The sequence below is a fragment of the Malaclemys terrapin genome, chromosome 16, assembly GCF_027887155.1.
Source record: "Malaclemys terrapin pileata isolate rMalTer1 chromosome 16, rMalTer1.hap1, whole genome shotgun sequence".
NCBI classification, from domain to species: Eukaryota; Metazoa; Chordata; order Testudines; family Emydidae; genus Malaclemys; species Malaclemys terrapin.
In genome coordinates, this window is record NC_071520.1 from 26,149,787 (window position 1) to 26,166,271 (window position 16,485).

At 39.7% G+C, this 16,485-nt stretch overlaps 1 protein-coding gene across 3 annotated transcripts in view; it reads right to left on the reverse strand.

The window, feature by feature from the left end:
• ATP2A2 (ATPase sarcoplasmic/endoplasmic reticulum Ca2+ transporting 2) overlaps positions 1–15,901 on the reverse strand; it is a 74,431-nt gene extending 58,530 nt beyond the window's left edge. For 2 of the 3 annotated variants that reach the window (XR_008442513.1, XM_054006312.1), the window contains exons 1-4: positions 14,936–15,901; positions 13,907–13,924; positions 13,725–13,807; positions 3,039–3,143 (exon numbers count right to left, since the gene is read on the reverse strand). Coding sequence is in view for 2 of the 3 variants with exons in the window: in XM_054006312.1 (XP_053862287.1) it covers positions 3,039–3,143; positions 13,725–13,807; positions 13,907–13,924; positions 14,936–15,053 (324 nt within the window). In the remaining variant the exon portion in view is untranslated. The remainder of the gene's footprint in view (positions 1–3,038; positions 3,144–13,724; positions 13,808–13,906; positions 13,925–14,935) is intronic. The other variant, XM_054006313.1, reaches the window with a different exon arrangement.
• Positions 15,902–16,485: the final 584 nt, after the last annotated feature.

The following is a 16,485-nucleotide window of genomic DNA, read 5'->3' on the forward strand; positions in this document are numbered from 1 at the left end:
AACTATATATATAAAAAAGACTTTATATTCACAAGAGTCTTGTTTGTTTAAATAAAAGCACAGGAAAAGTTTGAATATAGCAGCAATGACAAACCATTTAGAGTTTACTGGCTGTTTTCCATTAGAGTAAATGCTCTCATGATGGAGAGCTATTTTAAATCTATTATATGAACGTAAGAGAATTTAATTTTTCTTGGACAATTCTCCAAATGTATAAGTTATTCACAAATCTAAGTCAAAAGGCATTATGTAGGTGCACTGACTTCAGTGCAAGCCTCTTGGGGGTTTAATAGCTTTAAACAAATCATCACACAAGCATAACCATTTAAATATATCTGAATGGTTTCAAGAATGCCTTTGATTCTTTCAGCATGGAAATCAGTAGGTTTCTGATCTACAGCCTGCAGCTGAGTGCCCATTATACACTTTGGATTTTTTTCTTTGAACTGATTTGGTCATACTTGCTTTTGAGGCGTGTAGTTAATAGCAGAGTCCTTGTTGCAATGTATACTAAAAGGAAAAAGCTGGTCTACTAGGGATGCTTCAAACAAACAAGTGTATTCTACACATTGGCTTTTTCTCTTGCTAAGTTAGACTTGTGCATGCATTCTAGAGTGGGGTAAAACCCAAAGCATAAATATGGTTGCCTTGTTAACCTACACTAAACTTTATTCCCCCATCTTCACTAGATTTAGTGGGGGGAGTTTTAAACCAACATGAAGTATTAATTTATTCCAATCCAACACTAGAGGAAGAGCTTTTATATTCCTGGTAATTTTTTTTAGGAAAAGAACTCTTTTAAGACTAAGTTCTTTGTGGCAGGATTTTGGTCTACCTCTATGTAGAGTGCCTATACAAACTTAATTGGATACTACTTTAATAAATAAGTTAAAGACCCTAGATTTTGACAAACTTGAACAAAGCTTCCAAAAGAACAAGTACTATGTCACTATTTAACATCACATCAGCTTTGAGGGTGGGAGGAAAAGGTGTAAGGAACTGCTCTATTGGTATGTTCCACATAAGTTATTTGATGTTGCATACGTATGTATTCAACTGTGGCACCTGCGATATTCACATTTTTGAAAAATCTGACATCACAAAAAAATAGGCACAGTACAACACACAAGAATATGCATTATCTGAGACATGCTGACTACAGTGTCTCTTTAAAGTTGTAAAATATTTCAACTACTTAGGTTTACAAAACTTTAGAATTAATCTAGCAGGGAAAAGTTTGAAGGACCAAAGGTAAAATCTGCAGCAGCATTTGCATGTCACCGTACAATATTTCCCTTCAACTGTCAAAAATCACTGACCCCCTGAACATTTTTTCAGCTGCAAAGTAATGTATTTAATATTTTTATATTATTATGAGCATGCCTCTAACATAAAATAAAAAAGTACCCAATAAGAGTTTACCCATTTGTAATTTAAGATAAATTGTTTTGTGCAGCATTTAACCAGAAAGTTAGAATTGTGCTGCCAACTGAAATCCCTGTCTAAGAAGTCAAGTTTTTTGCCTCTTTGTTAAATTTGATGATCTCTAATAGAATTTGGACATTTAGTTCAAAACCCTGAAAATTATGAAAGTTTAGATTAGTCAGATACTATCATGAATTTGAAATTGTAACTACTCAACTCTCCATATCAAAGCCTTAAAATCAAAGCCAAATAAAAATTAAATAAAAAAGTAAACTAGTTTGGCTATTTGAATCCAAGTAAAACAATACTGCCTACTTAACTTCAGAGATGCAAAACACCAAATTTAGAAATGCATACTGTGTGTAGTGGACCTATATTTTTTATTAAATACAAATGTGAAGATTCAAGTTTTCGTTGTAGTATGGAATATAGATTCATATTTCTCTTTACATTTAGAAAGATCACTGAAAGAGAGAATACTAAAATTTAAGCTTGTATGTTTAATAGAATGCAGATAGCAAATATCCATACAATAAGATTCCAGGATTGGCAGTCTAGAATATAAGAGTCAGTGTGAAGTGATGGAAACTGCTACAATCATGATTGAAAGATCTTTGTTCAGAATATCAATAGGTTGAATCACTGAGTTTTGCAGTCTGTTAGAGCCCAATTTTTTAAGTTCTCAGCCATTTTGACTTCATGAATTATACCTGTGTGGTGTATAGCTCCAGTAATCATGGCATATATCTATGCCTAAGAGTCCTAGACCATTGTATATCTGAGGTAACCACCAATCCCCAACTTTGCTCTACATCTTATTTGTATGCAACAATTTCATTGGTTGTATGAGAAAAACTGCATAGATAGTAGTTTACCTAGTCCAACTCCCAAACCTATCCAACTGCATGGGCTTTAAGCTACGATATTATGGAGGCACCCTGGTGGTGACTCCATAGTTAGGTTAAGTTCTAAAACAGCGGTGGGCAACCTGCGGCCCATCAGTGTAATCCGCTGGAAGGTCGCGAGACAGTGTTTACATTGACTGTCCGCAGGTACAGCTGCTCGCAGATCCCAGTGGCCACGGTTCACCGTTCCTGGCCAATGGGAGCTGCAGGAAGCAGCGCAGGCTGCAGAGACATGCTGGCCACTGCTTTCCGCAACTCCCATTGGCTGGGAACAGTGGGATAGAGTGATTAATATTTGTTTCAACAGCAAATAAAAAATGTTCAAGAACAGCATGAATTTTTAAAACTTAATAGCAATGTTCATGAATGGCTTCTACTATGAACAACCTCTTTCTTAACATGCTGAAAGATATATAAAGCAAGCCTATGGCCAAACACATCCATAAGATATTTTGTGTTGTGTGTTTTAGTCTACCCACATGTTTAACATTTCTGTAGCTTCCATTTTAGCTTTGGGTCAACACTTCATGTCGGAATTCACATGATGATTTTGGTTCCGAGTAATTCAATGTTAAGAATGTATATAGTACTTTTGGCATATGCCTATACTACTTATAAAATCTGTACTGTACAGACATCATCTACTTCTACTAATCAAGAGCCTAAAGAGTTTCTGAGTTTTGGTATTATAAAAATATGTTTGCTTACCTGCCACACACCCACAATTGCATTAGCTACTAATATAAGTAAGATTACAAAAGGTTCTACAAATGCTGTGATTGTTTCTTCACCTTCTTCAAACCAGGCCAAAACCTGCAAGAGAAATCACAGTTAATCTAAATACAACAGATATACACACATACACACGACAATATTACACAAAACATGGAGTTTAGAATTTTTACAGAAATATCTATACCGTTATCACCAGGGCTGTCGATTAAATCGTAGTTAACACACACAAATTAATTCCATTTAAAAAAAAAAATCCCAATTGCAGTTTTAATCGCATTGCTAAACAATAGAACAACAATTGAAATTAATTAAATATTTTGGGATGTTTTTCTACATTTTCAAATACAACACAGAATACAAAGTATACAGTGCGCACTTTATATTATTTTTATTCCAAATATTTACTCTGTAAAAGTGATAAAATAGTATTTTTCAATTCACCTCATACAAGTACTGTAGTGCGATCTCTATTGTGAAAGTGCAACTTACAAATGCAGATTTTTTTTGGTTACATAACTGCACTCAAAAATAAAATGTAAAACTTTAGAGCCTACAAGTCCACTCAGTCCTACTTTTTGTTCAGCCAATCGCTAAGACAAACGTTTGTTTACATTTACATGAAATAATGCTGCCCGCTTCTTACTTACAATGCCACCTGAAAGTGAGAAAAGACATTCACATGGCACTTTTGTAGCAGGCATTGCAAGGTATTTACATATTTTAAAAAATTACTGCAACTTTATATTTATAATCTGATTGGACTTTTTGCCTGATTGGCCACTGGTTTGTATTCTGGCACAGAACCATGCCATCAATTGACAATATCAACGAATGGTAGTCGTCCCCCGTCCCCCCCCCCTTTAGTCAATATCAGTTTGTGGTGGGGATTTTCTCCGAATACTTATTCTACAAAGTGAAATGCCTCTCTTCCCCATTTAAAAAAAAATGGACTGCACAAAAGGTGATAAAGATGAATTTCAATAAAAACTTGAACTATAAAACGGGAGAGAGTTGGAGAAAGCAACATGCCTGCCAAAATTCCCTCTAATTTTTTACATCCATGTGCAGAATGAATTTTGTTATGTGCACCAATATGGAGGTGATGTGTGGCGGGGGTGGGGCCAAGGGGTTCAGCGTGTGGGAGGGGGCTCAGGGTTGGGGCAGAGAGTTGGGGGGTGAGGGCTCCGGCTGTGGGTGCGGGCTCTGGGGTGGGGCCAGGGATGAGGGCTTTGGGTGCAGGCTGCCCCAGGGCTGCAGTGGGGAAGAGAGAGACGACTCCTCCCTCCTTCCCCCTCAACCGCAGCAGCTCTGGGACTGGGACCAGGGGAGAGGCCTTTGATAGCCTGCTGCACAGCTGTGTAGCTTAGAGGGAACTTAGATGCTTGCCTATTGTGCTCCTCTTAAGCTTTCCTGTCAGGGTACCTAACAGTCACATTAAAATGGCAGATCATGAAAGCAAAAAACTAATTAAAAAGCGGGGTAGGGATGGGAGCTAAATCAACTTAGGAGGTTTATGTAAAGATCTAACAATGTGGCTTTTTCCTCAGTTCAGCTTTATTACATTCCCAAACAGGAGGACAAGGCACCTAATGATTCTATACTTGTAAGGCTTCAGATGAAGTTTGGGGATTCTTTAGACTTTATTTACCAGTCTCAAGCACTTCAGGTACATGTGGAAAAGGCCTATTCATTGAATAAATTCAGGCAAAATTCTGCAATAACTAAGGAGACAGAGTCTAATTCTTTAGTCAACATGTTGAGCAACAGGAAGCCTGTTAAGTGACAATAAATGGGAACAATGTGTAGAAATAATTAGTGCCGGTAGTCAGGCAACACCATTATGAGTCACTGACCAACTCAGAAGCACCTTACCAAGTAGGCCAAAAAGAAAGCAGTTACTAAAGACACCATCATTCCGCTATCATGCTGCACTAGAACTATTGCTCAATTGTGAAACACTCCAGGATGTTAAAAAGGATGAAGGATCAACAGCACGAGAGCCCTGAACAGAAATAATCTGAACCACCAAGCAAGACCAATATGAGAGCAGATTTTATTAGGATAGAGGAAATGTCCAATATTGTAACTGGCAAGGCAGCATTGGGTTAGGCTCAGATTAGATGAGTGTATAGTCTAGAGGAAAGAGCATAGGAGTTCCTAGCTTCTAGTCTTCAATTCTAACCCAGGCTCTTTCACGGACTCATTGACTGCATCTACAACCTGTAATTCACTGTTGCTGCAGCTCCACCAGTGGTAGCAATGGTGTAGGCTGCAGTTTGGATGGAACTCTAGTGTTTTTAACCACTATGGTGTTCAAGCTCTTTCTACAGACAGCCTCCACTACTGTTACAACCAGTGGAACTGCAACAGTGGTTAGTTAACATGTTATTATCCTAGTGTATATGACGCCAGTATGTGGCCCTGGTAAAGCCACTTAGCATCTGTGTCAGTCTCCACCATATGCACGATGAAAAAAATACATCTCGGAGGTCCTATCAGGAATAGTTAATCCTGCTTTGAAGATATAAAGCAATGACAAAGCAAGCGTTTTCCAACATTCATTTCAGCATATTAGATAAGCCACATGGAGATCTGGCTGTCTCAGGAAGAACCAATATAATGTTGTAAGGGAAACTTCTAGGTTTATGATTATGGTATCAGTACACCTGTGCTCAATAGTATCAAGTATCTAAGACAGTGGTTCTCAAATTTATTTGATTGGACCCCCCCTTTTTTTTGTGTCTGTAGTAGTTTACACAGCCCCACCACACAAGTACATATATTGATTAAAAACAAACAAACAAAAAACACACACCATGCAACTCTCATTGACTATTAACAACAGTAAGGCATTGACTCAAACAAAGCCAACAATCCATTGTAATAAGAGCAAAAGTAAAACTGGGATTGTGGCCAATGCTTACAATTAAATGTGCACACCATGTCGTACCAAGCAGATTAATGTATAGATGGCAATGACTTTGTATAATGCTGTGCAAGCTTAACAGAAATCCATCAAAATGCACAGTGCCATCTAGAGTCATATGCACAACGCGATCAGAGGACCTGATATGTCTGGAGGAAGGCCTATCCCAACCTCTGCTCTAAGAGACCAGCCGAAATTCAGACAGAGATCATAAGAGAGCAAATATGACAGCTTGTTTTAAGTCTTAACCTCAGGTGTACTGATACCATAAATCAAGCCGATAGCCAGATCAAAATCCTTAAAATGTTTTAGAAGTCCAACAACTTCAGTTCCCAAAACATGGACCTTTCAAAAACATTTGACAAGAGTAAAATTTAAGTGAACCTATTAATTCAAACTACAATTAGCAAGAGACTTTTGTTAGCAAAGAATAATTGCTGGGATCTAAAAATGAGAGAATTTTCCTGTATGTCAAGATGCTCTAGTGACTGTACCCATAAAAAGTTAAAACAGGAGTCATTCAATTGCAAGTATCTGATCTTCTGTCAAAACAGGTTATGGGAGAGTGTCAAAATAACTTTATGTACATTTGATGAAACAACTGTATAGTAGCCTAGATTGAATAAGCACTAGCAAGTGATCAGGGATGAACAGATAAATAGCAACACATTAGTTTTTAAAACATTACCAACATCTTTTTTGCTTTACTAAATAGAGGAACAACAGAAACCAAAGTTTGGAAAATAACAGAATCTATAATTATTTATTACTTGTTTTATTGTATTGCCTAGCGTCCTAGTCACGGACCAGGACACCTTTGTGCTAGCCACTGTACAAATGCCTTGCTATAGTGGCAAATAGTTCCATCAGCAAACCTCAGGATCTTACAATATAATAAACAAAACAACAACAACAACAAAAAGAAAAATAAAAAGACAGAGGATCCAGTGATATAATGACCCTTACTGATAGAAATCTGGTAATCAAATCATTGTAGCACGCATAACCATGAACATGATTAAGATCAACCATTATGGTATTGTTTTAAGACAATACTTTTGATACCATTTAAATTTAAAAAAAATTCTATATACCTAAGAGGCTAAAAAGCAAAGAAAAGCAAAAATGTGCTTTTGCTTTTTTTTTTGTTTAAGTGGAAAGGAAGTCTGGAGACGAAGGGAAATATCTAATACACATACTGCCCTGACACCTGAATGGTGAGAACAAATCTAGAGGGCAACTCTGATTCAACAATGTTTCATTTGATTGCTCAAGCCATATTTAATTGGTTTGAACTGTTGGCAGAAGTCTCTTAAGCAAAGTTTAACAAGGATGGGGCCATGGGACTTTTTAAAAGAAATATACACAAAGACTAAAAATTACACATGCAATGACGAGCAAAGAATGCTTGTGGCTCAGGGTGACTAAGAGAAGCAGAGGATGCTCCAGTAAGCCAGCCAGCAATAAACTGAATGGTCATGAAAACAGTTAGAAAAACCAGAATTAAATTAATAATGCTATGCAAGCATTTGTACTCCTAAAAAATGCCTCACTGTTTCAGTATTTTTTAATACCAGAGCACATAGATTAGACATTTGAGACAAACATATTAGGAAAGATGGAGGGACCAACAAAAACAGAATACAGTATACAAAGAGTGGAAGTTCTGGGATGAAATCCATTGCTTGGGAGATTATACCTACTGATCCATTAGACAAACTGGATTCTGTTATCAGTGGCCAAGAGGCAAGTTTTTTTACTTGAGAATGGCAGCTTAGAGGCAAAATATGAAAATCAAATGTTATCCTACCAATAAAAGGCCTTAGACCAATTAAAGTGGGTTCCTTTTACCTATGCAATGTTCCTGGAATAAAAAGCTTGTTCTCCCAGGCCATTTAGATTTTTAACATTTACTATAGTTTGGCCAAACCAACAGTGCCTGATTACCATTATCCTTTTTGTATTTCTCTAGAGTACAGTTTAGACTCTGTTAAAAATGCATATTTTGATTCAAATGTGTCTATTTTACTGGATAGGATATGTTTAATTTAAAATTAAACAAAAAATATCCCTTTTTAGTAGTCTCAACAAGAAATTATTCCATGCACAAAGGAATTGCCAACCAAAGATTAAGATTTTCATTTCTCCCAAATTTAGTTCTATCACTCATGAGATCAAAACTCTCCTTGCTAACTGCTACTGAAAAATAAAAACTCAGTGCTGATTATAAAGGGAAATTGAAAAGTTTTACTGAGTTAACAGACTAACTACCTCTAGTATGTGCTGCCCCATGTTTCTGAATATACAATTGTTTTGCTATATACTTAATGGTAGCAGAAGAAAAAACAGAAGCATCTGGCAATTTAAGTTCTTACCTAGCTACAGCACCCTATTACAAGGGAACATTTTTAAAAGCTACATAAATTACTTCTTAAATCTCTGTGATCTTTTCCCATCAGATGATATCTTGGGTGACACTGCGTAATCTGAATTTTGCTGACAGCATGCCAATGTAATATAGCAACACTATCCCTATCTTATGCAACATATTAGTCACTACTATTCCAGATCTAACAGTTAGCTTGTTCTCAGGATGTTTTAGGACAACCCAGAAGTCCTTGCACAGAAAATTCTTATTTACTTCAATGGTGCAGTTTTGCATGCTTGAGGACTAAAAGATCAGTCTATACATGGGCCTGATTGGTATGTATAAGGAACATCTTTATTGGGCTACATTCACAACAATATACAACTTTAATCTAACCCTGTACCTAGCAAGTTTCCAGAGCACCCACCTGTAAGTCTGATTTGGAATAAAGGGGCTATTACTAGCTTGTTTCATGATCCTCTAATTTAGGCAACCAGTTATAAATACTTTCCCTAGACTACACTATGTCCAGTACGAAAAACTATCACAATTCATTAGGAAAATACTAAGGTTGCATGGCAAAGTATAAAACTCAGGAAGTGCTAAAGTTGGGGTTGTGTGGATTACATTAACTCTGCTCTCTTGTATGTATACATGTATTATAATACGCTAAGTTATCATCTACTATTTATCAAACATGTTTCTACAATATTAGATACACGTTTAGCACTCTGAAAAGCACTGCGTACTCATCTGTGTATGTCAGTCTATTAGAGTCATTTAGATGACATTACAGAGTAAACCAGTCTCATACAAAATATTATAGATTAAATACACAAGAAAATAACTGGCTCATCCTCTGAATTGCAACCACAACAGAACTAAGGCACTGGTGCTGCCCACATGGATCCCTGTGAAATCTTACAGATTCCAATGAGACATTCTGGGAAGGGTCCATGCCTATAGTTTCCTTTATAGGATCAGGTGTATAACTTAAATTTTCTTCTCTCCAAGACATGTATTTTAAGTCATTAGAGATATACTGGAGGAATATGGACAATGAAAATGGTCTACGAATACAAGAATGAAATGTTACAAGAGTATGTGCATCTAAGGCTGTAGAACAGCAATTCTCTGACTTTGAGATCTAGCATACCACATATACAACTCAATAAGTACTTGTCATACCATCTTAGTAATTTAAATCAGTACAGATATAATGGGTTATGATGTCAATACTATACAGCAGCCTGTGTACTGCCTGACTGCAGCCCACATACCACCAGTTGATGTACAAACAATTTGAGAACCACTAATGTTACTGTATGATATTTAAGAAAAGGTATGTAATGCACCTGCATAAAGGTGCAAAGGCAAGGTGTCATGTGCAAGCTTAACTTTCTCAATTCCTTAAGGTTGCATGTGTAAGCACTCACGTAACATAACGAGTTTTAAAATGGAATGTGTGCGTGCACATGCAAGTGCAATATATAATGCACATTCTTCAAAGAAAAAATATTTCATGGTAAGGAACCCACTATCCCATCTACCTTGCAAGGTCCACCAGGTAACTTTAGGAGTTGTGCAGTTTTTAACCTTACAAGATGAGCAGTGAATGAACAAAGGCCTCTCTGGAGCTCTGCCGCAATTAAAACTTGCCATCATTAAGGTTTTTACTGCACAAATAATTTAGCTATGCACACATGTCCTGCCAGGCCTCCTTGAAGGCACGGTGTAATTTTCAAAGACAACTCTCAACACAAAACCTATTTTCACCAGAACACTCAAACGCACTTCACAATCAGGACTATTTCCATGCCCAATTCCAACGCTCAATCTCTAAGGTGATTCAGCTCTAATGCAATTCAAACAAGAATCTTCAGATTTAAAAAAAAAAAAAAAAAAAAAAAAAAAAAAAAAAAAAAAAAAAAACACAACAACAACAGTCTTTGCAAAGTATATTCTCCTCTTCCCTCACACATGTACTCAAAGGCATTAGAAGCATTTTTGTTACAAAAACTTTCCGAACATTTAACTTTTGGACAAAGACCAGGTCCATAAAATTTCAGTTGAGGTGAAAGTTTCAAACTGAAAACAAGGATCAGAACAGCAGATATTATGCAACCTTAACTTTACTTATTGCTACTGCTATACAAGGCCTTATGTTATCCAAGCACTACAGTCGTAACCGTCTCCCAGATCAACAAGTTTACAGAAAATATTTTAGGGTCACTGAAAACACACAATCCAAGTTTGTGCAATTTGGTTCTGATCTTACTCCTGCTGAAGTCCATTAACTTCAAAAGAAACCCAACAGTGCTGCCAAAGACTCAACTATACACAACCAGAGCTTCTGATTTTCAGTTTTAATTGAAAGACATTCCTAACGCATCCCCAACACAAGAAACAAATTTGTGTTTACCCAATAAACGTTGGAAAAACACCAGAAATGGTTCCTTGTATCTAAGGGCTGGCCTACATGGAGCAGAAATGCAGACTACAAAAGGTGTGATTTCTAAAGCACATGAATGTGCTGCATATTAATTGGTTCATGTAGACTCTCCTTGTGTGCATTACAGGTTCCCAAGTGCATTTTAAAGTAGTGGTTTTGATACAGTATTACGTTAAGGAGCAATATGGAAAAAAAATCACAAACAGATTACTCATCCCAGTACTGTATATGCAAAGAGAAAGCCCACCCCAAATCCAATTTTTGGAGATATATAGATATAGCTCAAAAATTGCTAAAAACACCCCCCCACACACACACCCCCAAAATTATATTACATCCCAAAAAGCAAAGCCCTATACATTAACTTAAGACCAAAGCTACCCTGATGCACCTCCTTTTAAAACTAAAAATCAATTAATATGCTCTGTGTACACTCCTTGTAACCTAAAAACACCTGTGATTTTCACATATTATTGTAGAGTGGTTGTCGTAGTATTACAAAGCCTCATTAACTTTTCAAGACTTAGCCCGTCCAGTTATCAATGATTACACATTATAAATTGTGTTAAATCATCCTCATGATGCAGCAATCCAATGCTAAAGGTTCATTTTACCTCAACTGTATACACAATTTATCTTTCCCCGTAACATTTAAATTTCCCTGGGTGGCAGTTATGGGCCACAAGCTTCACACTTGAAAATGAGTGCTTTCAGAACGAATATCGGAGTTTAAATTATGTCGATCACCTTGAATATTTTATAGAAACAAATGTATTTTTAAATTTGTATGAGCTTAGCACAGTTGCGTGAAAGTTACCAGAACTCAAAGTCAAACCACAAGTGAAAAAAACAGAAGAAATTACAAGTTATCTTTGATCCCAATACAAAAGCAAACCAAAAAAAAAAAAAAAAAAAAAAAAAAAAAAAAAAAAAGTGAACTACTTATAAAATAACTCCAATAAAAATTATTAGCTGCATTTCTATTGTAGCTATTGATTTTCAGGCCAGGGGCTTAACATGTTTTCCAAGAAGGAGGATAACTATTATCTCCGTTTTTAAGGTTGAGGAAATTTGAGACATAGAAAACTGAAGTGATTTGCCCAAGGTCTGAGCAGGTCAGTGGTAGAACTGAGGAGAGAACCCAGATATCCAGTATTGTACCCTGTATTACACTGACTGCCTAATTTAGCAGAATAATTTCAGCAAACTGGAAAAAGGAGGCTAGTCTAATTGTTTAATAAGTTCAGTAAATATACTAGCAAAGTACATTTGGCCAGGTACATTATTTGACCTGTGTCAGTTTAGCACAGGGTTGAATATGGAGTCAGCTCACTAGACAATTTCTTATTTGCTGAATTTGATCATTACCTTCACCCGTTTGGTTAGAAATGAAGTGGGATATAAATTTCTAGAAGTAGTAACTCGTGCACTATAAAATTCCACTACTCTTTATTACGATCATTCTTTCCTCCTCTACCCTCATGAGGGATGCAACTTTCAGATCCTTTACAAAACTCTAGCCCCCACCAAAAAACTAGATGTTAACCCATTTCTCAAAATTGCTACTGCCAGCCACGTTTTCTCCAAGGAAATATCAAAATGTGTGTCTCCACAGGCAAGCTCAATGCCAGTCCTTGGCCGGCTGGCAATTATATACACATATACCAAAACTGAGGCCCTCTTCTTTGAAACGGTGTGTCGGTTTTGTGATATCAGAAGCCTTCACTGGCCCAGAATCAACAACGCAATATACTGCATCAGGCACAACAGGGGATAACCATCCTCTTTTTTTATTTTAAATAGTCTTAGTTTAAGACTGATCATTTGCTTCAGTCTATATTCATGATTAGTTGAACTTTGGCAGAAGGATAGAAAACTAGAAATCAGCACAAAATCCACATTTTTATTCTTTTAGCTTATAAAAGACTAACACCTGTTTTTCTGGTCACAGAGTTAAGCTACAATTCCTTAGGTGGAAGTAAAAGTCTATTTGGTAGACTTTACTAACAATCTCTAACGTTCTGCACTTTTTTTTTTAATAAATAGAAACCAATCATTCTGTTCTCCAACTTGTCAAAAACATATGCAGACCCATCACCTTCCTCCTGTATTTAGTCTTCAATTCATTTCTCCAGTTTCTTAGCAACCATATACCCCATACACACTGCATAAAGAAACTATCCAATTAAACATACATTAAAAACAAAACAAAAACCAGGGTCATTTAGTGTTTCTTGTCCTTTCTATCCTGTATGCAAGATGAGGGGTCCACTTTACAAAAAGACTATCCAAAGGTCAGTTACCAAATTTGGTCAACAATGGTGCCATCATTGTCGTCATCATTCTTGTCACTGTCAAAAGCAACAACTGTCACCTTGCTATTATCAGGGAGGGAAGGCAACTGAAATATTCCCCCTTGCAAATTCTATTTACAGTTTGCATTGTATCCAAAAACCTCTTCCAATGATCATCCATTTAGCTTGATAAGGATTAACTCAAAAGCAAAAAGAATGCCCCATTAAATGTGTAATCAAGGTTGGTTTTAAAAGCCAACAACAAAAAGAAAGGTTGAGAAATCCCATTTCAAGTAGGTATACAAAAAATATGATGGATTATATGTATGCTTTTCACAGGTCTGTGTATGTCTAGTTTAACTGTATTCAAGAAAGAAGAGAATAGTATACACCATACATGAAGTGAATATGGAAAATCAACGTCTAAAACATGCAAAAGTTAAGCTTAGCAAGATAACCAATTTAAGACTCAGCATGCAATTTATTTTTCCACATCATAAAAAGAACTAGTATAAGCAAGAAAATAACTTAAGGAATAACCCTGTCCTTCAATATATATACAGTAGCCTCAATTGTTCAATGTGTGAAAAGTCTGAAAAAACAAACATTTTATACTTACAAAAGATATACAAGCTGCCAACAACAAAATTCTAACTAATAAGTCTTCAAATTGTTCAAGCACAAGCTCAAGTAAGGATTTTCCTGCAAGATATAAAAGGCAGACATATTGCATCTTAAATATACACAGAAAGATGCAAAGTATGGATAAGAAACATTAGAAGATTGTACAAGCTTGCTTACCTTCTTCAGCTGGTAATTCTGCGGGAAGCATAGGTTTTCCCAAGGAGCATGTCAAAGAGAAAAGACTGTTAGATAACTAAATTAGCTACTATAAAGCATCCATCATTAAAGATTATTTCTGAGCTAGCTAAGATGCTACAAAACTAAATTCTACCCGATTTTATATATATATAGGAAATTCAGATTTTAAGGCAATGCTGAGTAATGTAATTAAAGTACCTCCTTTTAACAAGAAGAATTGGAATGGGCCTCGCTAATGCCGCAATTTATGTCAAATACATTTTAGCAGCAATCTAGTAAGGTTACAATTCAGCCAAGTCATCACTCATGCCTGCTATGTTACTTCTGGTACTGCTGCATACAAAGGATCACAGGCTTCAAACGTTTTTCAGACTTCAGCAGAACACTGATTTCCCTCCACATTCACTTTGCCAAAATATGAGATGTATATCCAAACACTTCACAATCTCATTTTTTCTATTTAGGAATTGCTGTCTCCCCACCTGCTATTATTTCTCTCGGTCAGCCTGTTCTGCAAAACAATTGGCACAAAAGAAAGCTATAAAAATAAAGCTCTGCGGCGCTGTCTTCTGAACATTTTTTTTTTTAAAACAAAAAAACCCACCTTTTTTCAAAAGTCAAAAGAACGATGCTTGGGTGGGACGGTTGGGAATAACGAAGAAAATGAAGGTCAAGTAAATAATAAAAGGGGCACATTGAAAAAAGCACGCGCTTTATTTAATGGTCGAAGCTTATTTCCCACCAAGGTGAAAGGAAACGGAGGTGGCACCCTCCATGCTGAAGCAGCCCCGAGCGCTTAGGATATAAAAGAAACCCACGAGGTGGAGTTCAAGTCAGCCATCTTCTCTCTCCCTCGCTCCTATTCCGGGTCCTGAGTCAGATGCCGGCTTTGCACACATAGGTTAGGCCTTGAAACAGGGCCCGAAGGAGGAGGAGAGGGAGAGAGAGGATCCCAGCACGCAGCAGCATCCCCCCGGCAGCGGCGGGCGCGGGGGCTGCTTCACCTACCGTTGGCGCCCCATCTCTCCTTGAGCTTCTTGACTTGCTCCAGGCTGAGCCCAGTGCTCTCGTTCACGCCGAAATAAGCCAAAACTTCCTCCACCGTCTTGGTGTGAGCGTTCTCCATGGCCGGGCCGGCAAATGGTGTCTCTCCTCCGCTTCCTTCTTCTCAGCAGCAGCAGCAGCAAACCCTCCACTCAGCCCGCGCGGTGCCTCTCTCTCTCCCCCTACGGGTCCCCAGCCGCCCCCGGGTGATTACCAGCATAGACCGAGACAACAATAGGGATCCGAGGAGCGCTCCTCTCCGGTCACAGCACCTGCACCCCCCCTTGGCTCCGTACCGGCGGGGGACTCGCCCCCACCCCGCGGGAACACAACCGCCCCCTTCCTCTCGCGGAGCTAGACAAGGGGCCCCGCTGCACCCCCTTCTCCGGCAGCCGTTCGGGGGCCACGAGACAAAGTCACCCCCCTTCTCTCAGGCGCCAGGCCAACGCCTGCTCCCACCCGTCTCCGAGAGGTGCTGCGGGGGGGTGCTAGGGTCACGACCGCCCCCGCCGGCACTGTGGGGCGCGCGTGGAAGGAACTGAGCGGTCCCCTTTTCTCCTCAGACGGAGAGGAACGGTCTCTTTCGCCGCTCGGAGGGGTACTGAGGTAATTGATCACCCCCGCTCTCCTCGGAGGGGTGTGAAATGCCCTGTCTCCTCTAGGGGGCGTAGCTGCCCTGGGGGTCGTTAACTGCCCCCTCGTCCCTCTAGGGGAGAGTGTGACTAGCCCGGCGGGGTGGGATCCGCTCCCGGCGCTCTCCAGCGGGCGGGGTAGCCTAGGCCGCTGTCTCCGGCTAGCCGGTGCTCCGCTTTCCTCCTGCTCCGTTCCCTCCCCAGCGCGAGCTGAGCCAGCGGCGGCTGCTCTAATAGAATTTATCGGAGCCAGCTCGCCGCGGCCCCTCTCGCGGCCGCAGCATGTGGACGCCGCTCATTGGCCGGGAGCAGGGAGCGGGGAGGAGGGAGCAGCCCCGCCCGCACGAACCCGGATCCGAAACGCCAGAGGCAAAGGGGCCCGCCCGCACCGCGACTCTGCGGAGCGCCGTCTCCCGTGCCTTTGGTACAAGTATGCGGGCGGGCGCAGGAGAGAGGCCGGGGTGGAGAAACGTCGTTTGGCCACTGCTCTGGGAGGCGGGAGCAGTCTCCAGTGGGCTGGCGGCCTGGCCCGGCGTGACCCCCAGGCAGCTCCCTGCCCTTGCGTGAACCTCATTACGGTCGGGGCGGGTGGAAGACTGTCCTGTCCTGATAGGACCCGGGGCCCGACACGTGGGGTTTTGTCCTGACAGCCCCACAGCACGGTGTGGGGAATGCCCCCTGTTCTGATAGGACTCGGCCCCCCGCGTGGAGTGGGGCAGGGATGCTGACCCCTGTCCTGACCGGCCCCTGTGCTCCCAGCACGGCAGGGGTGGGCTGCCCCCTGTTCTGTCAGGCCCTCGGCATGGGGGAGGGGAGACAGCCCCTTGTCTTGACGGCCCCCTGCGTCCTGACAGGCTCCCCCCAGCACAGTGCAGGGAGCTT